Source organism: Indicator indicator, chromosome 7 (assembly GCF_027791375.1).
Source record: "Indicator indicator isolate 239-I01 chromosome 7, UM_Iind_1.1, whole genome shotgun sequence".
NCBI classification, from domain to species: Eukaryota; Metazoa; Chordata; class Aves; order Piciformes; family Indicatoridae; genus Indicator; species Indicator indicator.
Genome location: NC_072016.1, coordinates 37,302,030 through 37,326,988, shown reverse-complemented (window position 1 = coordinate 37,326,988; position 24,959 = coordinate 37,302,030). Strand labels below are relative to the sequence as shown.

General features: G+C 48.7%; 1 protein-coding gene across 1 annotated transcript in view; it reads left to right on the top strand.

Moving 5' to 3' along the window:
* Nucleotides 1-3,174: 3,174 nt before the first annotated feature.
* Nucleotides 3,175-24,959, top strand: part of SGPL1 (sphingosine-1-phosphate lyase 1) — a gene marked incomplete at its 5' end in the record, with an annotated part of 37,765 nt that continues 15,980 nt past the window's right edge. Inside the window, 5 exons of the mRNA XM_054382524.1 lie at nt 3,175-3,340; nt 8,746-8,813; nt 12,428-12,575; nt 17,260-17,339; nt 19,168-19,296. Coding sequence (XP_054238499.1) covers nt 3,175-3,340; nt 8,746-8,813; nt 12,428-12,575; nt 17,260-17,339; nt 19,168-19,296 — 591 coding nt within the window. The remainder of the gene's footprint in view (nt 3,341-8,745; nt 8,814-12,427; nt 12,576-17,259; nt 17,340-19,167; nt 19,297-24,959) is intronic.

Genomic DNA, 24,959 nt, shown 5'->3' with positions numbered 1-24,959 from the left:
TTTAAACCCTCTCATATGATGTGCATTTTACTGCTTTTCCCAAGTACTGAATTAGTGTTGGTTTGGTAAGGAAATCTTGCTTTCCTCCATTGATTAGTTAGAAGGATTAGTCTTTTTTTTTTTTTTTTTTTTACACTGTTTGCAGCTTCTCCAGTTGTACTGGAATGACTTAAAATAATGAAATGCTCAATCTGTTGTTGCCTTGGACCAGAAGTGAGATCTAGTTCTGGGGTCTGCAGTTAAAGTGAGACAAGGAACTACTGGACTCAGTCCAGTGGAAGGCTATGAAGGTGCTTGAGGGGTCTGGAGCCTCTCTGTGAGGAGGAAAAGCTGAGAGGCCTGGGGCTGTTTGGCCTGGAGAAGAGCAGCCTGAGAGGGGATCTGATCAATGCTGATCAATAGCTAAGGAAGGGAGGCAAGAGGATGTGGCCAGACTGTTGTCAGTGGTGCACAGTGACAGGACAAGGGGCAATGGGCACAAACTGGATCCCAGGAGGGTTCCATTTGAGCAGAAGGAGATGAAGCCCTGAAGCAGGCTGCCCAGAGAGGTTGTGGAGTCTCCTCTGGAGAGATTCCAAACCCACCTGGCCATAGTGATGTTAGGCAACCTTCTGTGGGTGACCCTGCTTTAACAAGGGGTTTGGACTGGATGATCTCCAGAGGTCCTGTCCAACAGCCACCATGCTTTGAAAGGATCTTGAGGAGGAATGTTTTAGTGGCTTTTGATTCAGTGGTTTGTTTCTGTCTCTTTGCAAGTCCCCCTGTCTGCATCAGGAGTACAGCAGTGTAGGTATCAAGGCTCTCCTTCTTCCAAGGTTTATTAACAAACCTTTTGAAAGGCTCCATGTAGGTTTTTTTTGTCTTGTTTGCAGGGTGAGGCTTTGTAGTGGTGGAGATCAGCCCCCAGCAAAACTAGGCAGAACTAGACAGTGGGTTAAAAGAGATGAAGGGTTTGGAGTATCACTGTGGGGACAGCTAAAGAAGTGCTAAAAGAAGTGTAGTAAAATGTGCAAGTTTTTGTCTGTAACATGCAACAACCCCTACATACTGATTTGTGGTCATAGCTCCAAACAAAGTATGGAGAATCACATGGAATCCCAGCATGATAGGGGGTTGGAAGGGTCTTCTGGGGATCACAGTACATTAGAGGTTGGAAGGGACCTCCAGAGATCACCCAGTCTAATCCCCCTGCCAGAGCAGGATCACCCAGGGGAGTCTGCACAGGGAATGCATCCAGGCAGGTTTTGAATGTGTCCAGAGAAGGAGACTCCACAACCTCTCTGGGCAGCCTGCTCCAGGGCTCTGCCACCCTCACTGGAAAGAAGTTTCTCCTCATGTTGAGATGAAACCTTCTGTGTTCATGTTTGTATCCATTGCTCCTTGACTTGTCACTGTGCACCACCCAAAAGATCCTGGCCCCCTCCTCCTGACCCCCACCCCTCAGCTATTGAGAGACATTGATCAGATCCCCTCTCAGCCTTCTCTTCTCCAGACTAAACAGCCCCAGGGCTCTCAGTCTCTCTTCACAGGGGAGATGCTCAAGTCCCCTAAGCATCCTTGTGGCTCTCCCTTGGACTCTCTCCAGCAGGTCTCTGTCTGTCTTGAACTGGGGAGCCCCAAACTGGACACAGGATTGCAGCTGTGGTCTCAGCAGGGCAGAGTAGAGGGGGGGCAGAACCTCCCTAGCCCTGCTGGCCACACTTCCTTGCTGCCCCCCAGGATCCCATTGGCTCTCTTGGCCACAAGGGCACATTGCTGTCCCATGGATCACTTGCTGTCCTCTAGGACTCAACCCCACTGCTAAAGCAGGGTCATCCACAGCAGCTTGCCCAGGATCACAATGTCCAGGTGGGTTTGGAATCCCTCCAGAGAAGGAGACTCCACAACCTCTCTGGACAGCCTGCTCCAGGGCTCCAGCACCCTCACAGCAAAGAAGTTACCTGGATTCTTCTTATCTCTAGAAACCTTTTTCCAGAGAATTGTACTGAAGACCCATGTGGGGTTTTTTTTGTTGGTTGTTGTGTTTTGTTTTTTTGTTTTTTTTTTTTTGTTTGTTTGTTTGGTTTTTTTTTTGGGGGGGAGAAGGGGAAATGTCCTTTTTCCTGTATGTACCTCCAATTTCCCCCACTCTGTTGTTCTGAGACTGCTGATGAGGTGTGTTTTGAAGCTATTGATTAGCTACCTAGGCTCTGTCCTGACAGTAATTGCTGGTTTGACAGTGTAATTGTTGTTGCATCACAGTTTTTCCTTTGGCAGCAGCAGTGTTGGCCTCTTTTCCTCCCTCCCTTTGCAAGGAACCTGCTAATTACATCCTAACTTAAGGAGCTTCTTGGGTACTTGCATCTTCTTTAAAAATCCAGCCCTAGCTATTTAATAGACCTGTCTTGGTGGTACCTAGTGTGAGTGGTGGCTCATTTCTGATGTGTGCAGTGGAGCAGTTTGCTCTAATAACTCCTTGGAAAAAAGCACAGCTGCTTCTCTTGGGCCATGGTAAGATCTGATGAGGATTTTTTTGGACTGAGCCTTATCCAGAGAAGAGCAATGAGGAGTTTGGAGGGTGTGTTGTATGAGAAGAGGCTGAGGGAGCTGGGGTTGTTTAGCCTGGAGAAGAGAAGGCTGAGGGGAGACCTCATTGCTCTCTATGACTACCTGAAAAGAGGTTGGAGTAAGGCTGGTGTTGGTCTCTTCTGCCAAGTAATTAGTGTTAGGGTGAGAAGAAATGGGTTTAAGTTGTGCCAGCAAAGTTTGGATTGGACCTTAGGAGCAATTTCTTTCCTGCAAGAGTGGTGAGGCATTGAAAGAGGCTGCCCAGGGAGGTGGTAGAGTCACCATCCCTGGACCTGTTCAAGAAGTGTGTAGATGTGGTGCTTAGTGGCCAAGGTAGTTGGGTTATGTTTGGACTCAATCTTAAAGGTCTATTCCAACCTTAATGATTCTGTATCAGCTCTTTGCACTTCTCTCTGAATGTTTGAAGCCTCTCAAGATGTTTATTTATTGGAGGCTTTTGACTGGAAGTGAATGATGACTATCTCCTACCAGTTCTCTCTGAGGAACTGAGGGAAACATGGAGTCTGCATGCTGAAAAACACCTTTTTGGTAGGCAGTTGACTCAGAGACATTGTGATGCATTCTTGATGTGCACTTGAACTCCTCTCCCTACTCTTCTCCTTCTCCTTTGTACAGGATGCCTACAAGGAAATCCTTCAGATGTACTGGGAGAAGGCAACGAGATTTGTGAATGCCCAGTGTGATGGATTTGAACCCTGGCAGCTGGTTGGGCTGACCTTTTCTTCTACACTTCTAAGTGTCTGGCTCCATGGCTTCCTCTTCCAGTCTGAGAGTAAGTATTGGAAATGGGTTCTTATGTTTGGGGGGGGCAGAGTCCTCAACAGTGGATGAAAGAAGGCCAAACACTTCTTAAGCAGACTTTTTCTGCTGCCAACTAGTATTCATAGATTCACAGAATGGTTTGGGCTGGAAGGGGCCTTGAAGATCATCTGGTTCATAGATGCATGGAATGGTTTGGCTTTGAAGGGGCCTTGAAGGTCTTCTAGTTCATAGATGCCATAGACTGGTTTGGGTTGGAAAGGACATTGAAGGTCATCTAGTTCATAGATGCCTAGAATGGTTTGGGTTGGAAGGGGCCTTGAAGGTCATCTGTTTCATAGATGCATTGAATGGTTTGGGTTGGAAAGGGGCCTTCGAAGGCTGTCTTGTTCATAGATGCCTGGAATGGTTTGGGTTGGAAGGGGCCTTGAAAGTCACCTGGTTCATAGATGCATTGAATGGTTTGGGTTGGAAGGGGCCTTGAAAGTCACCTGGTTCATAGATGCATTGAATGGTTTGGGTTGGAAGGGACCTTGAAGGTCATCTAGTTCATAGATGCCTAGAATGGTTTGGGTTGGAAGGGGCCTTGAAGGTCATCTATTTCATAGATGCATTGAATGGTTTGAGTTGGAAAGGGGCCTTCGAAGGCTGTCTTGTTCATAGATGCCTGGAATGGTTTGGGTTGGAAGGGGCCTTGAGGATCTTCTATTTCATAGATGCATTGAATGGTTTGGGTTGGAAAGGGGCCTTCGAAGGCTGTCTTGTTCATAGATGCCTGGAATAGTTTGGGTTGGAAGGGGCCTTGAGGATCTTCTATTTCATAGATGCATTGAATGGTTTGGGCTGGAAGGGGCCTTGAAGATCATCTGGTTCACAGATGCATAGAATGGTTTGGGTTGGAAGGGGCCTTGAAAGTCACCTGGTTCATAGATGCATTGAATGGTTTGGGTTGGAAGGGGCCTTGAAAGTCACCTGGTTCATAGATGCCTAGAATGGTTTGGGTTGGAAGGGGCCTTGAAGGTCATCTATTTCATAGATGCATTGAATGGTTTGGGTTGGAAAGGGCCTTCGAAGGCTGTCTTGTTCATAGATGCCTGGAATGGTTTGGGTTGGAAGGGGCCTTGAGGATCTTCTATTTCATAGATGTATAGAATGGTTTGGGCTGGAAGGGGCCTTGAAGATCATCTGGTTCACAGATGCATAGAATGGTTTGGGTTGGAAGGGGCCTTGAAAGTCACCTGGTTCATAGATGCATAGAATGGTTTGGGTTGGAAGGGGCCTTGAAAGTCACCTGGTTCATAGATGCATTGAATGGTTTGGGTTGGAAGGGGCCTTGAAGGTCATCTAGTTCATAGATGCCTAGAATGGTTTGGGTTGGAAGGGGCCTTGAAGGTCATCTATTTCATAGATGCATTGAATGGTTTGGGTTGGAAGGGGCCTTGAAGGTCATCTAGTTCATAGATGCCTGGAATAGTTTGGGTTGGAAGGGGCCTTGAGGATCTTCTATTTCATAGATGCATTGAATGGTTTGGGTTGGAAGGGGCCTTGAGGATCTTCTATTTCATAGATGCATTGAATGGTTTGGGTTGGAAGGGGCCTTGAGGATCTTCTATTTCATAGATGCATTGAATGGTTTGGGTTGGAAGGGGCCTTGAAGGTCATCTAGTTCATAGATGCCTGGAATAGTTTGGGTTGGAAGGGGCCTTGAGGATCTTCTATTTCATAGATGCATTGAATGGTTTGGGTTGGAAGGCTTGAAGGTTCCAGCTACCCTGCATTGGCAGGGACACCTTCCACTCACCCAAGTTGCTCAAGGCCTCACCCAGCCTGGCCTTCAACACCTCCAGGGAGGGAGCATCCATAACCTGGGCAACCTGTTCCAGTGTCTCACCACCCTTACTGTAAAGAATTTCTTCCTAACATCCATTCTAAATTTGCTCTTCTCAATTTGCTAAACTCTGTATTACCAAAGCCCTCTTCCGAATCAAGGTCAAGGGCTGTCTGATCACTGAAGCATCTTCATTCCTTTGGAGGGTGTGGTAGGCCAGCCTGGAATGTGCCTCCATCTCCTTCCCTTCCTCTCCTCTCCCTTCTGCTTTTGGCTAAACCCTTTGCTTGTCACAACGCTCTCCTCTTGCTCAAAACCTGGGGGAACTCAATCTCTCCCAGCTGGCTTCCTGTGCACTTAGTCACCCCAGCAAAGTGTCTGGATACCTCTTGATGATTTCCCTTCCTGCTGGGGGGAGGAGATGTGGTTTTGATTCAGGGTTGGAGGCGTGTTTCACCCTCAGCATGTTCCAGATAATTGTGTGTGGTGGTGGTAATGTGTGGATTCTTTTTTCTTCCTTCCTGTTTGGAGTGATTTCTGGTCTTCACAGCTCTTCAGTGGGATTTGTTTTGATGAACCTGCCATTTTCTCTGGATGTGTGATGGTCAGAGAGAGCCACTTTGCCCTCAGAGGAGGACATAGAATAGTTTGGGTTGGAAGAGACCTCCAGAAGTCATCTGGTCCAACCCTCCCTGCAGATCCTCCACTAAATCAGGTTGCTCAGAGCTTTGTCAAGCCTGACCTTGATTATCTCCAGGGATGGGACCTGAACTACCTTCCTGGGCAACCTGTTGAGAGTTCCCCCACCCTCATGGTACAGAACTTATTCCTAACACCCAATCTAAATCTCCCCTAATTTCAAACCATTGTCGCCCATCCTATCACTACAGGCCTTTGGAAACAGTCCCTCTGCAGCTTCAGGCACTGGAAGGCCCCACAGGCCCACTCTGCTGGCACCTTGTTATAAAAATAGCCAAGTTTTAAACTTGCTATTTGCTTCTGTGCCTCTCTGTTCCTCAACCAGACTGTTTTCTTCTTGAAGCTGAGAAGAGTAGCTGAATAGTGGGAACAGCTATCATAGAATCCCTCTGGCTGGGAAAGAACTTCAAGATCATCAAGTCCAACCATGATCCCAGCACTGCCAAGTCCACCACTAAACCATGTCCTTCAGCACCACCTCTACATGACTTTCAAATCCCTCCAGGGATGGGGATTCCACCACTGCCCTGGGCAGCCTGGTCCAGGCCTTGACAGACCCTCAAGGGAAGAAATTGTTCCTAATGCCCAACATAAACTTCCCCTGGTGAAACTTGAGGCCATTTCTTTTCATCCTGTCACTTGTTCCTTGGGAGAAAAGACCAACCCCAACCTGACTCCAACCTCCTTTCAGGGAATTTTAGCAAGCCAGAAGGTTCCCCCTCCTTTACTCCAGGCTGAATAACTCCCTTCCATGAAAGCAAAAAATGGTATGGAGCTTTTTTTCAAGGTGAGGCTTATCTTAGCTTCTTAGCTACTGTTTCTTCTGTTGCACGGTGTATTTTATTAAGTATTGATCAGCTGTTACCTGCTTGGATTAAATATTGCAGGAGTTTGCAGTCTTCTGTCATTGTGGAGGTTGCTAATGAACCAATCTGAGCACTGAGACATGCAATAGAAATGTTATTGTCAGGGTATTAATGAGTGTTTGCTACAGGATGTGCCAAACTGCAGTTGCTGGCCTTGGGTAGCTCTTCCAGCTGTATGTCAAGTTGGTGAGGAACGTGGATGAAATGGGAAAGTCCTTAAAATGGTTGATGTTTAAAGTTCATGGATTCATAGAATGGTTTGGATTGGAAGGGACCTTAAAGATCATCCAGATCCAACCCTCCTGCCATGGTCAGGGTCACCTCCCACTAGTCCAGGTTGTTCAAGGGCTTTGAGTCTGATCAGTTATTTCTTGTCCTGTAGCTGCTGGTGCTCCTGTTGGGCTCAAAAGGCATTTTTGGTGGCTACAAAGCACCTGTGTCACCCTGCTTTCCTTCCTGCCTTCACAGCTACCTCAGAAGTTTTCCAGGGTTTGTCATCAGTGGCTTCTCTCAGTATTTGGGCTGTGGTGGAGTTTGTGCCCTTCCCTCTGTCCCCTTCTGTTGCATCAGACATTTCCTGTGTTGGATGGCCAGGCAGGGAGTGAATCCTCCTCGTGTTATGGCTGAACCATTTCCTGCTTGGATCTGGGAGCTTTTTTCATGAGGCTGACTGATTTCATCTTGCAGTGCTGTGCTGCTTTGAAGAGGCAGAAAATAAGTTCAAAAAGTCTTTTCCCTTTTGGCTGGAGACCTTACTTTTAGCAAATCCTGAAACCTCTCTCTGCTGTAAACCTGCAAACTCCTTTGTGAGAAAGAAGTGGTGGGTGAAAAGCTGGACATGAGCTGGCTCCCAGCCCAGAGCCAGCTGTGTCCTGGGCTGATCCCCAGCAGCGTGAGCAGCAGGTGGAGGAGAGGATTCTGTCCTTCTGCTCTGCTGAGACCCCACCTGCAGTGCTAGGGCCAGCTCTGGAGTCCTCAGCACAGACATGGACTTGTTAGAGCAGGGCAGAGGAGGTCACAGCAGTGATGGGAGGGCTAGAAGCACGCTGCTGTGAGGCCAGGCTGAGAGAGTTGGGGTTCAGCCTGGAGAAGGCTCCAGGGAGACCTGCTGGTGGCCTTTCAGTGCTTAGAGGGGCTGATCAAAAAGCTGGGGACAGACTTTATAGTAGGGCCTCTTGTGACAGGACAAGAGCTGATAGTTTGAAACTAAAAGAGGGAGATTGAGGCTAGAGAGAAGGAAGACCATTTTATGCCCAGGTTGCCCAGAGAGGTGGTAGAAGCCCCAAACCTGGAACCATTCCAGGTCAGGTTGTTTGGGGGTCTGATCAACCTGCTCTAGCTGCAGATGTCTCTGCTCACTGCAGGTCTTAAGTGACCTTTAGAGGTCCCTTCCAACCCAAACCAGTCTGGGATTCTATAATTCTAAGAAAACAAATCGAATTATTGATTCCCATGGCTGACTGCTCTCCTGAAGTCAGATGTTTCTGTAGCAGGGCCTATTTCTGGGCATACTCACTCCACTCATGACACTCTTCAACGTGTTCATGTCTCACCATGTCCCCTTGGCCACTTGGATGAGAAATTCTGAGCCTGTATCACAGAATCTGAATACAGTGGGGGCTGGAAGGGACCTCTGGGTATCAATCAAGTCCAACTCCCTGTGCTAAAGCAGGGGCACCCCTAGCAGCTTGCCTAGGATCACAATGGCCCGGTGGGGTTGGAATCTCTCCAGAGAAGGAGACTCCACAACCTCTCTGGGCAGCCTGCTCCAGGGCTCCAGCACCCTCACAGCAAAGAATTTTCTCCTCCTGTTCAGATAGAACCTCCTGGATTCCAGTTCTTGCCTGTTGTCCTGTCACTGGGCACCACTGCAAAGAGTCTTGCCCAGTCCATATGATGAAAAGAGCCTGTCCTCAGCTCATTATGGGCTGTAGCAGAAGCACTGTGCTCCAAGTTAGATGTTTGTTGGTTTGTTTTTTTTCTCCTTGAGTCACCTTAGGTTAATTTCTGGCCTTTGTCTTTCAGGTTTAACATCCCGAAGTAAAAAGCAATTCTTTAAACTCCTGAGGAAGATGCCATTTGTTGGAGCCATTGTAAGTGTTTGAACAACTGCTGCTCTTCATCTTACCCCAGACCCTTCTTTCAGCCTGCTCAGCTCTCTCTCAGAGTTCTGTGCACTTTGTCATGTTGCTGTGATCCTAATGATCCAAGATAAGCTGGAGAGATATGGATTTGATGGGTGGACTGTTCAGTTGGTAAGGAATCAGTTGCATGATTGCATACAGAGGGCAGTGGTTAATGCTTTCATATCCAGATGGAGATAGGTGACAAGTGGTGGCCCTCAAGGGTCTGTATGGCCAGCAGTGCTGTTCAATATCTTCATCCATGATAACAATGAGAGTGAGGGCAGCCTCAGCAAGTTTGCAAATGAGACCAAGCTGAATGGTGGGGTTGATAAGACTGAAGGATGGGATGGTGTCCAGAGGGCCCTGGGTAGGCTGGAGAGGTGGGCTGAGGAGAATCTTGTGAGGCAAAGTGCAAGGTCCTGCACCTAGGTTGGGGCAGTCCTACATATCAATACAGGTTGGGGGATGAGGAGATTGAGAGCAGCCTGCAGAGAAGGACTTGGGGTTGCTGGTGAGTGAGAAGCTGGGCATGAGGCAGCAATGGGCACTTGCAGCCCAGCAGGCCAGTGGCATCCTGGGTGGGCAGCAGGTCAAAGGAGGTGAATCTGCCCCTCTGCTCTGGTGAGACCTTGCCTGAAGTACTGTGTCCAGATGTGGGGCCCCCAACAAGACATGGAGCTGCTGGAGCAGGTCCAGAGGAGGCCACAAAGATGATCAGAGGGCTGGAGAACCTCTCCTATGAAGACAGGCTAAGAATGTTGGGGCTGTTCAGTCTGGAGAAGAGAAGGATCTGAGGAGACCTTAGAGCAGCCTTCTGCTACCTGAAGGAGGCCTATAGGAAAGCTGGGGAGGTGCTTTTTCCAAGGGTTTGTAGTGATAGGATGTGAGGGAGTGGATTGAAGCTTGAGGAGAGCAGCTTTAGACTGGAGATTAGGAAGAAATTCTTTACAATGAGGGTGGTGAGACTCCTTCAGAACAGAGGTTGCCCAGGGAGGTCATGGATGCCCCCTTCCTGGAAGTGTTCAAGACCAGGTTGGATGAGGCCTTGAGCAGCCTGGGCTAGTTGAAGTTGTCCCTGCCCATGGCAGGGGGGGTTGGAACTAGATGATCTTTAAGGTCCCTTCCTAAACCATTCCATGAATCTATTAGTAGGAGGAGGGGACAAGATTGAACTTGAGTTGTTCTGAAACAACATCTTCTTCTTGAGCCAAGTGCAAGATATCCAGTTGTTGGTTGAGCAACGTGGAAGGATAATTCTTTTTTTACTTGTTGTTTTGTTTTGTTTTTCATCAGATAACTTGCTCTGATGAGTTTAGAGCTCAGATACCTGTAGGCAGTAGTGACCTTGATGGCACAAAGATCTCAGAACTCTATGTAATCATTAATATGAGGCTTTAGCAGTTGGCAGGTGCAGGTTTGGGTTTTTTTGCATCTTGAAACCAGAGATGTCAGCATGTTTTAGAATGCTAATGACTCAATGATCAGGAAATGCACAGCTTGATTTGTCTTACCTGCAAGGGACCACAATCCCCTTTTATGTTCTGTTCTTTCACCTTCTAGCTTGAGTTGCTCTTGGTAAGGTGAATTTTAAGGACTTATTGTCTGCTGTTGGCATTTTTTTTGTCTGCCTGTTAGAAAAGGACACCTCTTGGGCCCATTTTGTGCAACCCCTGTTGTGTCCAGACTTAGCTTCTCAGGACTAGAGCTGTTAAGCCCTCCTGTGTCAGAAGAATCCTGCTGTGTCCTGTCTGTGGACTCTTTCTGCTCTTTGGCAGGCTGATAACCTATCAGTTGCTTACAGGAGGCCTTGACTTTGAGGCATTCCAATGTCTAAAAGTCATTAAAGCTGATGATATCCCAGCAGCTCACTTAACCTGGAAGAAGAATCTCTACTTTGGAATGTGTTGTAAGAAGAAGTCTCAGCCTCCTGAATGTTAAGGTGTGGGTGGGGAAAAATTGAATCGTAGAATCCCAGCATAATGGGGACTGGAAGGGACCTCTGGAAAGCATCCAGTCTGACCCCCCTGCCAAAGCAGGGTCACCCACAGCAAATTGCCCAACATCAAGATGTCCAGATTCATAAATGGCATTGAGTTGGAAGGGATCCTCCAAGGTCATCTTGTCCAACCTCCCTGCAGTCAGCAGGGACACCTCCAACCAGATCAGGGTAACATCAACTCTGAGAAAGAAACTCCACAACCTCTCTGAGCACCCTGCTCCAGGGCTCTGGCACCCTCACACCAAAGAAGTTTCTCCTCCTGGGTTCCAGTTTGTGCCTGTTGCTCCTTGTCCTGTCACTGGGCACCACTGAAGAGAGTCTGGCCCCAGCCTCTTGCCCCCAACCCTTTAGCTATTGATCAGCATTGATCAGATCCCCTCTGGGTCTGCTCTTCTCTAGGCTAACCAGCACCAGTGCTCTCACAGAGATGCTCCAAGCCCCTCAGCATCTTTGTAACCTCTGCTGCACTCTCTCCAGCACTTCCTGTCTCTCTGGAGCTGGAGAGCCCAGAACTGGGCACAAAATTCCAAATGTGGCCTCACTAGGGCTTAGCAGAGGTGGGGGGGGAAATTCTTAACTCTCTGCAGTGGACACTTCTTTATTGTTTCTGTCTGTTCTCATGAGTTTCTAAACTGTGGCAGCAGAGGAGGCAAGGTACAAAACAGAGCACATCTGAAGACCTACAAATTAGAAACTGTGACTTAGAAAGATTTGGCTGGTTAAAAAAAGGAGTATTTTTGCCTTGAGGTTTGTGGGTTTTTTTTCTTAAGTGTGATGGAAGAGGCTCAAAGCTTCCACTGCTCATCAACAGCAGGTACACAGCATGCTCTGTCTGAACCCCTTTGCCTTGAGGCCAGGCTGAGAGAGTTGGGGTTGTTCAGCCTGGAGAAGAGAAGGCTCTAGGGAGACCTGGTGGCCATTCAGGACTTACTGGGGATCTGTCAGAAAGCTGGAGACAGACTTTTAGAGCAGGGCCTGTTGTGACAGGGCAAGGGGTAATGGTTTTGAACTCAAAAGAGGGAGATTCAGACTGGAGAGGAGGAAATGTTTTACACTAAGGGTGGTGAGAACCTGGCCCAGGTTGCCCAGAGAGGTGGTAGAAGCCCCATCCCTGGAACCATTGCAGCTCAGGTTGGTTGGGGCTCTGAGCAACCTGCTGTAGTTGCAGCTGTCCCTGCTGACTACAGGGGGGTTGGACTTGAAGACCCTCAAAGGTCCTTTCCAACCCAAACTCTTTTATGAATGTTGTGCTGGTGGTGTCCTGTGCAGGCAAGCAGGGGCCCAAGTGCCACTTTGCCTTTGCCCATACTGGTTCCTTGGCACAGCTCTGGGCTGTGCCATTCCCTCAGGCAGTTCCCAGGACATATATGCCAACTCTCTATTTCAGGCTGCTTGGTTTTTTTTTTGGAAGGTGAGGTTGGTAGGAAGGAGGAGCTGTGAACTTGGCTGTGCTCTTTGGTCACAGAGCTGCAACAGTTCCTGCCTGGAGGTAGCAGTGAGGTCAGCCTTGCATGCAACTCACCCATTAGTTATCATGTGAGCAGTGTCACTGCTGCTGACAGGGTTTCCCCTTGCTTTTTAGATTCAAAAGAAAATTGATGATGCCTTGAATGATGTCACTTCCAGTTTATCCTTCCTGAAAGGTGAAAAGGATTATATCAAAGCCCTGCCAGAACAAGGCCTGAGCCAGCCTAAAGTGCTGGAGAAGATGAAAGAGTACAGCTCCAAAGGTATGAATGAATGTGAGTCTGTGCTGTTTCATACACCTAGGATTAGACTTACTCTCTGAAATGAGTTGTAATGACTCCTGCTCTTGGTTTCATCTCAGATACTTCTTCCCTGATGTTCTTTGCTTGCAGACTTTTGTCTGTTTTCTTCCTGGAAGTGACTAAGATCAGTGTATGTGTCTTCTAAGGCTGCAATTGGGGACTTGCATTGAACTTCCCTTCCCAAGAGTTGTAGGTTAATGGGGTGGTTTAGTTTGAAGAGGAAGAGGCTCAATGTAGATCTTCTCTCTCTGCAGCTACCCCTGGAGCCTCATCCATGGAGGTTTCGAAGGCCAGGCTGGATGTGGCTCTGAGCACCTGATCCTAGTGGGAGGTGTCCCTGCCCATGGCAGGGGGCTTGGAACTGGATCACAGAATCATGGAATTGTTAGAGTTGGAAGGCACCTCAAGGATCATCCAGTGCCAATCCCTCTGCCATGGGCAGGGACACCTCACACTGCAGCAGGTTGCTCACAGCCACATCCAGCCTGGCTGCAAAAACCTCCAGGGATGAGGCTTCCACCACCTCCCTGGGCAACCTCTGCCAGTGTCTCACCACCCTCAGGTGGAAGGACTTCTTCCTAACATCCAATCTATATCTTCCCTCCTCTTGCTTGAATCCATTCCCCTTAGTCCTATCACTCCCTGACATCCTAAAAAGTCCCTTCCAGCTTTCTTGTAGCCCCCTTCAGATACAGGAAGGCCACAAGAAGGTCTCCTGGGAGCCTTTTCTTCTCTAGACTGAATAGTCCTAACTCGCTGTCTGTCCTCATAGCAGAGCAGCTCCAGCCCTCTGCTCATCCTCATGGCCCTTCTCTGGACACCTTCCAGCACCTCCAGATCCTTCTTGTACTAGGGGCTCCAGAACTGGACACAGTACTCCAGGTGTGGTCTCAGCAGAGTGGAGCAGAGGGGGAGAATCCCCTCCCTGGCCCTGCTGGCCACACTTCTCTTGCTGCAGCCCAGGCTCTGGTTGGCTTTCTGGGCTGCAAGTGCTCACTGCTGGCTCATGTTGAGCTTCTCATCCACCAGCACCCCCAAGGCCTTTTCTTCAGGGCTGCTCTCCAGCCAGTCCCTGCCCAGCCTATATTTGTGCTTGGGATTGCCCTGACCCAGCTGCAGGACCCTGCACTTGGTGTTGTTGAACCTCATGAGGTTGTCATGGACTCACCTCTCCAGCCTGTCAAGATCTCTCTGGATGGATCCCTTCCCTCCAGCTTGTGTGCTGCTCTTCCAACCCTAACAATTCTATGATTCTATCTCAAAATAGGTTGTAGCAAGGTGAGGGTTGGTCTCTTCCCCCAGTTATCAAGTGATAGGGACAAGCCTCAAGTTGCACCAGGGGGGAGGTTTAGGTTGGATAACAGGAAAGATGTTTTCCTCTAAAGGGTTGTCAAGCCTTGGAACAGGCTGCCCATGACAGCAGTGGAGTCACCATCCCTGGAAGTGTTCAGAAAACATGGAGATGGGGTGCTGAGGGACAGGGTTTAGTGGTGACCTGCCACAGTTTAACAGTTGGATTGGTGACTCATAGATTCATGAAATGGTTTAGGATGGATGGGACCTTAAATCCCCTTGCCATGGGCAGGAACACCTTCCATCAGCCCAGGTTGCTCAGGGGCTCATCCAGCCTGGCCTTAAACACCTCCAGGGAGAGGGCATCCACAGCCTCCCTGGGCAACCTGTTCCAGTGTCTTACCACCCTCACTGTCAAGAATTTCTTCCTAATCTCCAGTCTCAATCTGCCCTCCTCAAGCTTCAATCCATTCCCTCTCCTCCTATCACTACAAGCCCTGGTAAAAAGTCCCTCCCTGACTTGAGGGGCCCTACAGTCACCTTGAAGGTGTTTTCCAACCTTAATGATTCTATGATGGGAGGGCTGAGGAGGAGGGAAATATGGAGGAAATTATTTGAATGCATTTCTAAGATGCTGCCTTCATGTTTGACTTTTCCCAGAAATCTGTTTTCTGGGAAGCCTCACAGGACACTCATAATAAACCCCCTGAATTTCCAAGTAGGATTTTTAGGGGCTTTCCAAGGCTACTTCTCTTAATTGAAGCCCTAATGCTTTGAAAATGCCTTTTAAGACATAGAAAAACCTTGAAAATGCCAATAAGGAAGGCAAAGTCATGATGATGTTCTGGCTTGATTCCACATAAGCAGTGTCTGCAACTTAATTGAGTTGCTTCACTCATGTAAGCATCTCCACCCTGATTTGTCTACCTATTACTCCTAATGAGTCAATTTGGGTGAGTAGATGTCCAGAGAAGAAGACCTGACTGTGCTGCTCCTATACCAAACATGAGAGATGCCTGGAGGGAAGGGATGACAACCAGAGGGACTTTGGACAGGCTGCAGAGCTGTGCCCAAGCCAACCTCATGAAGTTCAACAAGGCCAAGTGTAAAGTCCTGCACCTGGGTCAGGGCAATCCCAAGCACAGATCAAGGCTGGGTGAGGAGTGGCTGGAGAGCAGCCTGGAGGAGAGAAGGACTTGGGGGTGTCAGTTGGTGACAAACTGCCCAGGAGGCAGCAATGGTCACTGGCAGCCCAGCAGGCAGCTGTGTGCTGGGCTGCATCCAAAGCACTGAGAGCAGCAGGACAGGGAGGGGATTCTGCCTCTCTGCTCTGCTGAGACCTCACCTGGAAGACTGCCTCCAATTCTGGTGTCCCCAGCATAAGAGGGACATGGAGCTGCTGGGCCAGGTCAAGAGGAGGCCACAAAGTGATCAGAGGACTGGAGAACCTCCACTACAGTGACAGGTTGGGAGAGTTGGGGGTGTTCAGCCTGGAGAAGAAAGGCCTCTGAGGAGACCTTAGAGCAGCCTTCCAGTACCTGAAGGGAACCTATAAGAAAGCTGGGGAAGGACTTTTTGCAAGGGCTTGTAGTGATAGGATGAGAGGGAATGGATTGAAGTCTGAGGAGGGCAGATTTAAACTGGAGAGTAGGAAGAAATTCTATCCAGTGAGGGTGGTGAGACAGTGGAACAGGTTGCCCAGGGAGGTTGTGGATGCCCTCTTCCTGGAGGTGTTCAAGGCCAGGTTGGATGAGGCCTTGAGCAACCTGGGCTGGTGGGAGGTGTCCCTGCCAAGGGCAGAGGGGTTGGAACCAGATGATCTTTAAGGTCCCTTCCAACTTAAACCACTCAGAGAATCTCTGAATTTTCTCTAGCACAGTTCACCTACTCCAGACTCAGTTTCACAGCCAAGTGTCCGCTAACAGCTTCCTCCTTTTCTACTCTTCTGTCTTGCTTATGCAGCTGCTGTCTCTGTTTTCCCTCAGATGTTTATTTCCTTCCTCCATTGGAGGGTTCTTCCTTTTTTTTTTTTTTTCTTATCCTATTCCCCTCTCCTTCCCACACTCCCCACTTTGAAAGTTGCTTGGGAGTGAGATTTGGGTTGTGACAAACTTCGCCTTCTCTCTGGTTGTGAGGCATCCATCCCTGTTGGGTCTGGTTTCAGCAATGCCAGCTTGGCCTTTCCATCTCTCCTCAGCTTACAGTGGTTGTGGGGTGCTCTTTGAAAAAGTGGCTTTAACTTGAGCCAGTTTAGAGTTCATTTGGATGGGCAGCAGTCTGGGGGGACAGAGTGGGAGATTAAGTGGATTACACATTAGTATAAGTGCTTGCTTCAGCTGGATGTTGTTTATCTGCTGACTCTTCACTTGTGGTTTATTTGCTGTTTGCTAAGTCCATGGGAAGCACCATGCCAGAGGCATAGTGGCACACATACAGCTCTCCCTGTGGCACAGAAGTCACTGAGTTGTGCAGTCATGACTGGAAAAGACCTTTAAGATCATCACAGAATGTTTGGGGTTGGAAGGGATTTCCAGAGATCCAGTCCAATCCCCCCTGCCCCACAGCAGGATCACCTAGAGCAGGTTACACAGGGATGCTTCCAGGCAGGTTTGGAATGCCTCCAGAGGAAGAGACTCCATTACCTCTCTGGGCAGCCTCTTCCAGGGTTATGTCATCGTCACAGTGAAAAAGTTTTTCCTTATGCTCAGCTGGAACCTCCTCTGCTCCAGCCTGCACCCATTGCCCCTTGTCCTGTCATTGGACATCTCTGACCAGAACCTGTCTCTGTCCTCCTGACACTCACCCTTCACATCTTTATAAACATGAATGAGGTCACCCCTCAACTAAGGAGCCCCAGCTCCCTCAGTCAGCCTTTTCTCAGCAGGGAGATGTTCCACTCCCTTCAGCATCTTTGTGGCTCTGCACTGGACTCAAGTCCAGCTGTTAACCCAACACTGCCATTATCAAACCATGTGCCTCAGTACCACCTCTACACTGCTTTTAAAATCCCTCAAGGGATGGGGACTTCACCACTGCTCTGGGCAGCCTGGTCCAGGGCTTGACAATGCTTTCAGGGAAGAAGTTGTTCCTCATGTCCAACCTAAACCTCCTCTGCTGCAACCTGAGGCCGTTTCCTCTTTTCTTACTGCTTGCAACTTGGGAGAAGAGAGCAACTCCCACCTTGCTCCAACCTGCTTTCAGAGAGTGAGATCATCTCCATTGTTTCTCCTTTTCTCCAGGCTAAATCACAATTGTCTCTCATGAGTGACACCTCAAAAGGTGAATCTTCATCTGCAGTTCTGGTGAGGACTTCTTGGTGCTTTCTTTCAAGCAGTGTGCTCTTCTCTTTCAGGAGATGTACGCTGGCAGGATGGGAAAGTCTCTGGGACTGTGTACAGTGGAGAAGAGAAGCTCACCCATCTCCTAGTGAAGGTAAAGTGCAAGCAAGTCTCACTGGGCATCTTCAGCATGACCAGAACCCATTCAACACTCTTCCAGCATTCTTCAGAAGAAACAGGCAAGATTTGAAGTGTAAGAGTGCCCAACTCTGAAGACAGAGCTTAGGGTGAACACAGGTGGAAGGGGAATTGCAAGCAAAGCATTGGAAAATGATCATGGGGCTGGAGCACTTCTGCTATGACAGGCTGAGGGAGCTGGGGTTGTTCTGCCTGGAGATGAGAAGGCTCCAGGGAGACCTAGTAGCAGCCTCCCAGTACCTGAAGGGGGCTACAAGAAGGCTGCAGAGAGACTGTTTCTAAAGGCCTGCAGTGATAGGATGAGGGGAAATGGTTTGAAATTAGAGGAGATTAAGACTGGCTGGTCAGGAACTAGTTCTGTACCATGAGGGTGGTGGAACACTGCAATAGGTTGTCCAGAGAGGTGATTGAGGCCTCATTCCTGGAGATATTCAAGGTCAGGCTCACCAGGCCTCTGAGCAACCTGATCTAGTGGAGGATGTCCCTGCTGACTGCAGGGGGTTTGGACTAGATGACCTTTGGAGGTCCCTTCCAACCCAAACCATTCTATGATTTGGGTTGTGAAAACACCAGGTAGAGATCACCAGGATCCAACCAGATGAGATACTGTTTTTAGTATGAAACTGGTATATTTGAGTTAAAAACTGGTTAAAAGGGAACTGAACACTGAGGAAAGGGTTGGAGGCCATAGACCAGCTTCAGCAAGCCCCCCAGATTTGTCTTTGCTGCAGGCTGGAGTGAAGGTACTCTTGACTGTCCTGTTACTAGACCTGTTTGGGCTGGAACAGCTTCACTGAGCAAAAGTTAATTCCTCTTGGTTTAAGTAAAAAGAAAAAAAAAAAAGTAGTCTGCAAATGTTTTTCTGGTGTTGCTTTGTGGTCCAAATCTTACAACAATGGAGCACTGCCCTTCCTTCAGTGGTGCCTTTGTTAGGTCTTGGTTACCTTCTCAGGAACATTTCTCTTTGAGAAGGTTGGAAAATAAACAACCCAAAGCTCTGGTTTCAAACATCTACATCAAGAGGGTTTGTTTTTTGCTGGAAGGGGAAATCTTAACCTTCTTGCTCCTGGCAGCAGCTTTTCCTAGCAGCTGTAATGTGCTCTGGTTGCTGTTTTCTTCTGCATTTTTTTTCTTTGCCCCTTCTGGGGAAACGTAAAGCTCAGAGCAGCCTTTCTAGGGGGTCTTCAGCTTGGAGTGTCACAGCAACATTCCCTCTGGGCTGGTTGAGTCTCCTCAATTTCTTCCAACATGCTTGCAGTTGCCTTTTGATCTTGACAGCAGGAGGTTGGAGTTGGCCTGTTCCAGCTTTATCCTGTGAGTCCATGAGCACAGAAGGAGCATGAAATAGTGGTTTCCACAGCTGTTTTCTTGTTGTGGTGTGGGTGGTGGACATTTGTGCTTTCCTGGCTGCTTCACAGCATTCCCCTTGAACAGGAAACTTGCAAACTGGATCTGCAGAGCGAAAGTTTATTTTGGTCAGCTTTTCATAGCTCATTATAAAGAATACAACACCAGGCCTTAAGTGATTTAACTTCTCTTTGCAACAAGCAATCTTGTGTTACAAAATGACTCCAGAGGACAGAATGCCCTAGAAAAACAAACAATTTGTTCTTTTTTTTGTTTACCTCTCAGCCACAGCTTCCCAGCAGCAGGAGTGAACTCCAAGGAGAACTGCAGTTGTGTTACAGCTAAATCTCCCTCATTTGCTTGTATAGTGCCCATGGTGGGCTCTCAAATCTGCCCTGCTAATCCAAGGTTAACTTTCTGCTTTTTCTTTTCTGAAGGTGTATGAAGAGTTTGCCTGGAGTAATCCTCTCCATCCAGATATATTCCCTGGCTTGAGGAAGATGGAAGCAGAAGTAGTGAGGATTGCATGTACGCTCTTCCATGGAGGCCCCGACTCTTGTGGTGCTGTAAGTAGTCTGTCTTTAAGTGTCCTCAGAATCATACAATGGTTTGGTTTGGAAGGGACTTCCAAAGGTCATCCAGTCCAGCACCACTGCAGTCAGCAGGGACATCCTCCACTAGATCAGGTTGCTCAGAGCCGTGTTGAACCTGATCTTGAATATCTCCAGGAATGAGGCCTCAATCACCTCCCACAGCAATCTATTGCAGTGTTCCACCACCCTCATGGTGCAGAACTTGTTCCTAATACCTAATCTAAATCTCCTCTAATTTCAAACCATTATTCCTTGTCTTATCACTGCAGGCCTTTGTGAACAGTCCCTCAGCAGCCTTCTTGTAGGCCCCCTTCAGGTATTGGTATTTTGAGTATTTCTTGACTTTAAGTGCAATTGAAGTGCAAATACACCTTCTGCTCTTCAGCTGAGACTGAGGTCAAGCTCATTTTGGTATCAACCAAGTCAACATAGCTGTACAGAAGGTGGTTGCTAATTGCTGCTGTTGATGAAGCTTTATGAGAGAGAGTTTAACTCAGGGAAGTAGTTCTCTAGACAGGACCATTTAATGCAGCTTGGTTTCCCACTTCTAAGTGGCACAGGCTTGATGGCAGTTGGAAAAGAGAACCAGTGTAGCATAGTCTGGCTGGTTATTAGTGGGGGATGGAGAACAGAGTGGTGTCACTTTGAGTAGCTCCTATTGCTTTTCATCTTTGAAAGCTGAGAGCCTGCTAGAATGCTGAGATTGAGGACAAGGCCAGCTGGCTGGCTAGTCACCAGTGAGCAGCTCAAAGTGTTGGTGACCAAGCAGGCATGGCTTGGATTGTCATCTGTCCAGCTGGAAGGCTGGCTCTCCAGGCTTCTCATGAATCACAGAATGGCTTAGCTTGGAAGGGACCTCAGAGATCATTTACTCCAACTTGCATTGGTAAAACCAGACCCAGCAGGGCTGGGTGCTCAAAGTTCTTCCACCTTTACAAGCAGAGAGAAGGGGAAGTTAGTCACAACCCAAATCTCACTCCCAAGCAACTTTCAAAGTGGGGAGTGTGGGAAGCAGAGGGGAATAGGATAAGAAAAAAAAAAAAAAAGGAAGAACCCTCCAATGGAGGAAGGAAATAAACATCTGAGGGAAAACAGAGACAGCAGCTGCATAAGCAAGACAGAAGAGTAGAAAAGGAGGAAGCTGTTAGCGGACACTTGGCTGTGAAACTGAGTCTGGAGTAGGTGAACTGTGCTAGAGAAAATTCAGAGATTCTTTGAATGGTTTAAGTTGGAAGGGACCTTAAAGATCATCTGGTTCCAACCCCTCTGCCCTGGGCAGGAACACCTCCCACTAGCTCAGGTTGCTCAAGGCCTCATCCAACCTGGCCTTGAACACCTCCAGGAAGAGGGCATCCACAACCTCCCTGGGCAACCTGTTCCACTGTCTCACCACCCTCACTGTCAAGAGTTTCTTCCTTAATCTCTAGTCTGCTGTCTCACACTGTAACACCCTCTTACAGCTTCAGTCCATTCCCTCTCATCCTATCACTACAAGCCCTTGTAAAAAGTCCCTTCCCAGCTTTCTTCTAGGCCCCCTTCAGGTACTGGAAGGCTGCTCTAAGGTCTCCCTGGAGCCTTCTTTTCTCCAGGCTGAAGAGCCCCAGCTCTCTCAACCTGTTCCCATAGGGGAGGTCCTTCAGTTCTCTGATCATCTTCTTGGCCTCCTCTGGACCTGCTCCAACAGATCTTTCTTGTGTTGTGGGCCCCAGAGCTGAATGCAATACTCCCAAGTGGGGTCTCACCAGAGCAGAGTAGAGGGGGATAATCACTTCCCTCATCCTTGTGAAAAGTCTTTCTGTTTGCGAGAAGAATCCAGAGGAGATCTGTCAGAGGCTGGTGGTGAGGTGATGGCTGGCTGCAAACTTGCTAGATAGGGAGAAGGCCAGCAACAGCTGAAGATCAATCAGTATGGGAAGGCAGTGTTGACACAAGAGCTTAACAGTTGAAGTGGCCTGGAATATCTCTTGAATGGGCTTTATCTGACAGTTGGAGGCTTGATTGTGTTATGGAGGTGGTGGAGTAATCTTATAGTAGGTGTAATTGGGACCAGACTTCAACTAGACTGAAGATGCAACTTGAGTGTGCAGTGTCTGGGAATGTAAGAATCATACAATGGTTTGGTTTGGAAGGGACCTGCAAAGGTCATCTAGTCCAACCCCTCTGCAGTCAGCAGGGACATCCTCCACTAGATCAGGTTGCTCAGAGCCTTGTCTAGCCCGACCTTGAATATCTCCAGGAATGAGGCCTCAGTCACCTCCCTGGACAACCTGTTGCAGTGTTCCATCACTCCTGTGGTGCAGAGCTTGTTCCTGACTTCCAGTCTAGATCTGCTCTTCTCTAATTCCAAACCATTTCCCTTCATCCTATCACTGCAGGCCTTTAGAAACAGTCCCTCTGCAGCCTTCTTGTAGCCCCCTTCAGGTACTGGGAGGCTGCTACTAGGTCTCCCTGGAGCCTTTTCTTCTCCAGGATGAACAACCCCAGCTCCCTCAGCCTGTCCTCATAGGAGAGGTGTTCCATAAGAGAGAGTGCCTTTGGGTGTTGCACCCTGTGACCTGACCTGACTTGACTTTTCTTCTCAAGCCTCTACTCTTTGTGCCAACTTCAAGCCTAGAGAAGGAACCTACCTCTTTTTTGTTACAAAACCCACTTAACCTCATCTCCTTCCTGGCTTGCAGTGCTGAGATTATCCCTGGAGTGGGGTAGAGGCTGGGTCTGAAGCTGTTGATGCTCCTCTTTCTCAATAGCTCTGAGACCCTTTATCATCTGCTTGGAGATCTTGGCTTGCCTGTGATGCCTTTGTTGAGTTTTTGTTACGCAAAGCCTGTGTCGTAAGAACTTCATCCTTGGCCCCCTGTGCTCTTGCACTGAAATGTAAACCTGGAATTGCCTAAGAGGACAAGTTCAGAATGGGGTAAAAAAGCTGCCCCAAACCAATGAGAGGGACCACAGCCAGTGTGAAGACTTCCACAGATGTTTCCTCTGGGGAATTCTGCTTTTCCCTCTGGCTTCCCCTCCCTTCCGAGCAGCCACAGAGCTGTGGCTAAGATTCGAACAGAAGCAATGCAAGCAGCCTCCTGTAGCTCTCCAGGCTTGCGGGAAAGTGGCTGGATGGAGAAGGACCTAGGGCTGCTGGTTGACAGCTAGCTGAATATGAGCCAGCATGTGCCCAGGTGGCCAAGAAGGTCAACAGCATCCTGGCCTGGATCAGCAATAGTGTGGCCAGCAGGACCAGGGCAGGGATCATCTACCTGCATTTGGCACTGGTGAGGCTGCACCTTGCATATTGGGTTCAGTTTTGGGCCCTTCGTTCCAAGCAGGACATTGAGGTGCTGGAGGGAGTCCAGAGAAGGGCAACAAAGGTGGAAAGGGTCTGGAGAACAGGGCTGGTGAGGAGCAGCTGAGGGAGCTGGGTTTGTTTAGTCTGCAGAAGAGGAGGCTGTAGGGAAACCTTCTCATTCTACCACTCCCTGAAAGGAGGCTGTAGCGAGGTGGGGATTGGTTTCTTCTCCCAGGTAACAAGAGATGGGATGAGAGGAAATGGCCTCAAATTGTACCAGGGGAGGTTCAGGTTGGACACTTGGAAAAATGTCTTGGAAGATTAATTAAGCCTCAGTCCAGGCTGCCCAGGGCAGTGGAGGAGTCCTCATCCCTGGGATTGTTCAGAAAACATGGAGATGTTGTGCTTGGGGATGTGGTTTAGAAGTCACTTGGCAGTGCTGGCTTAATGGTTGGATTCTATCTTGGAGGTCTTTTCCAATCTTAGTGATTCTGTGGTCCTGTGAAATGGAGATGCTTGCAACCAGCTGTGGAAGCAGGGTCTAGCTGGTGGAACTGTCAGATCTGCAGACGGAGAGGGAGGGCTGGGAATAGCTGATTGGCCAGAAACAGAAAGATTAATTGGCATCCCTGTGGTTATTTTGTCCAAACACGTGTCTCTCTCTCTCTCTCTCTCTGGTGGACTTTTCCTCCTACACTGAGCACTTCCCAGGCAGGAGAGGCAAAGTTGCTAATCATTGCTGGAGAGCTGTGGGTGGATACACAGAGGTCACACTGCTCTTGAAGCCTTTGAGCCCATCCGCTTCTCTTATTTGCTTCTTTCCAAACCAGAATGAACATTTCACAGGTATTTCTGGAGGCTTGGACAGATACAGAGACACTTAAAAGGATCTTTACATTGATCTTTCAGGAGGTGCTGCTGGATTTTAAAACTCAAACAAATGCCCTTTTTTTTTTTTTCCCCTTCCTTTTTCCTTTTTTTTCCCTGAATTTGGCCCCTGCCAGCTCTGAGAAGCACTGTGACAGGTCCCTATCCCCAGGATTTACCAACCTGATTTAAGCAGCTGTGATTGCTTGCCCACTTTTCTAGGTGCCTGGTGGTGGTCCCTGAAGGCAGATGGAGCTTGTTGGTTTTTCTGGCGAGTGTCTCTATATGTCCTGAAGTTCAACAAGGGCAAGGGTAGGGTTCTGTACCAGGGGAGAAATAATCTCCTGCACCAGTACAGGTGACCTGCTGGAAAACAGCTCTGGAGAGAAGGACCTGGCAGTGCTAGTAGACAAGTTGACCATGAGCCAGCAATGTACCTTCATGGCCAAAAAGGCCAAAGTGATCATGGGGTGCATGAAGAAGAGCATGGGGAACAGGCCAAGGGAAGTACTCTGCCCTAGGGAGGCCACATTGGAGTACTGGGTCCAGTTCTGGGCTCCCCAGTTCAGGAGAGACAGGAAAGTACTGGAGGGAGTCCAGCAGAAGCTAAAAAGATGCTGAGGGGCCTGGAGCATCTGTGTGAGGAGGAAAGGCTGAGAGCCCTGGGGCTGTTGAGCCTGGAGAAGAGCAGCCTGAGAGGGGATCTGATCAATAGCTAAAGGATGGAGTGCAAGAGGACAGAGCCAGACTCTTCTCAGTGACAGGACAAGGGGCAAAGGGCACAAAACTGGAGCCCAAGAGGTTCCATGTGAACATGATCAAAAACTTCTCTGCTGTGAGGGTGCTGGAGCCCCAGGAGCAGGCTGCCCAGAGAGGTTGTGGAGTCTCCTTCTCTGGAGAGATTCCAACCCCACCTGGCTGTTGTGATCCTGGGCAAGCTGCTGTGGGTGCCCCTGCTTTAGCAGGGGGGTTGGACTGAATGATGTCCAGAGGTCCCTTCCAACCCCAATGTGTTTCTATGCTGCATGGAGAACACCAAAAGCTTCTGTCTGTGCTTCTCAGTGCAGCTGTTTCACTTCCTCTGTGCTCTGATTCCCATGCCAAGTGACAAACCAGCACCTTTTGGGGCTGATCCTCTTCTGCTCAGTCTGGGAACAGCACCACAGTGACACATCTCTGCTGTTCCCAGGGCTTTCAGCAGCCTTGGAGAGTCCCTGCCCCGTGTCATGTGGACATCTTCTCAAGCAGGATCTCTGCAGAGCAATCTTTGCTTCCCCTTTGAAGGTTCTCAGTGCATTTTAACAAATGCTCAAATCAAAGCTGTCTCTTTAGGTTCCTGAATACTAAAGCAGATGAGAGCAAGCTCACATTATTTACAGGAGCTGCTTTTATCTCAGACATGGGGGCTGTAATTCTCCTGGCATGGGCATAAACCCACTAACAGTGCCCTTGGGGGTGCAGGCATAACTCTTGCCTTAAATTGCACCAG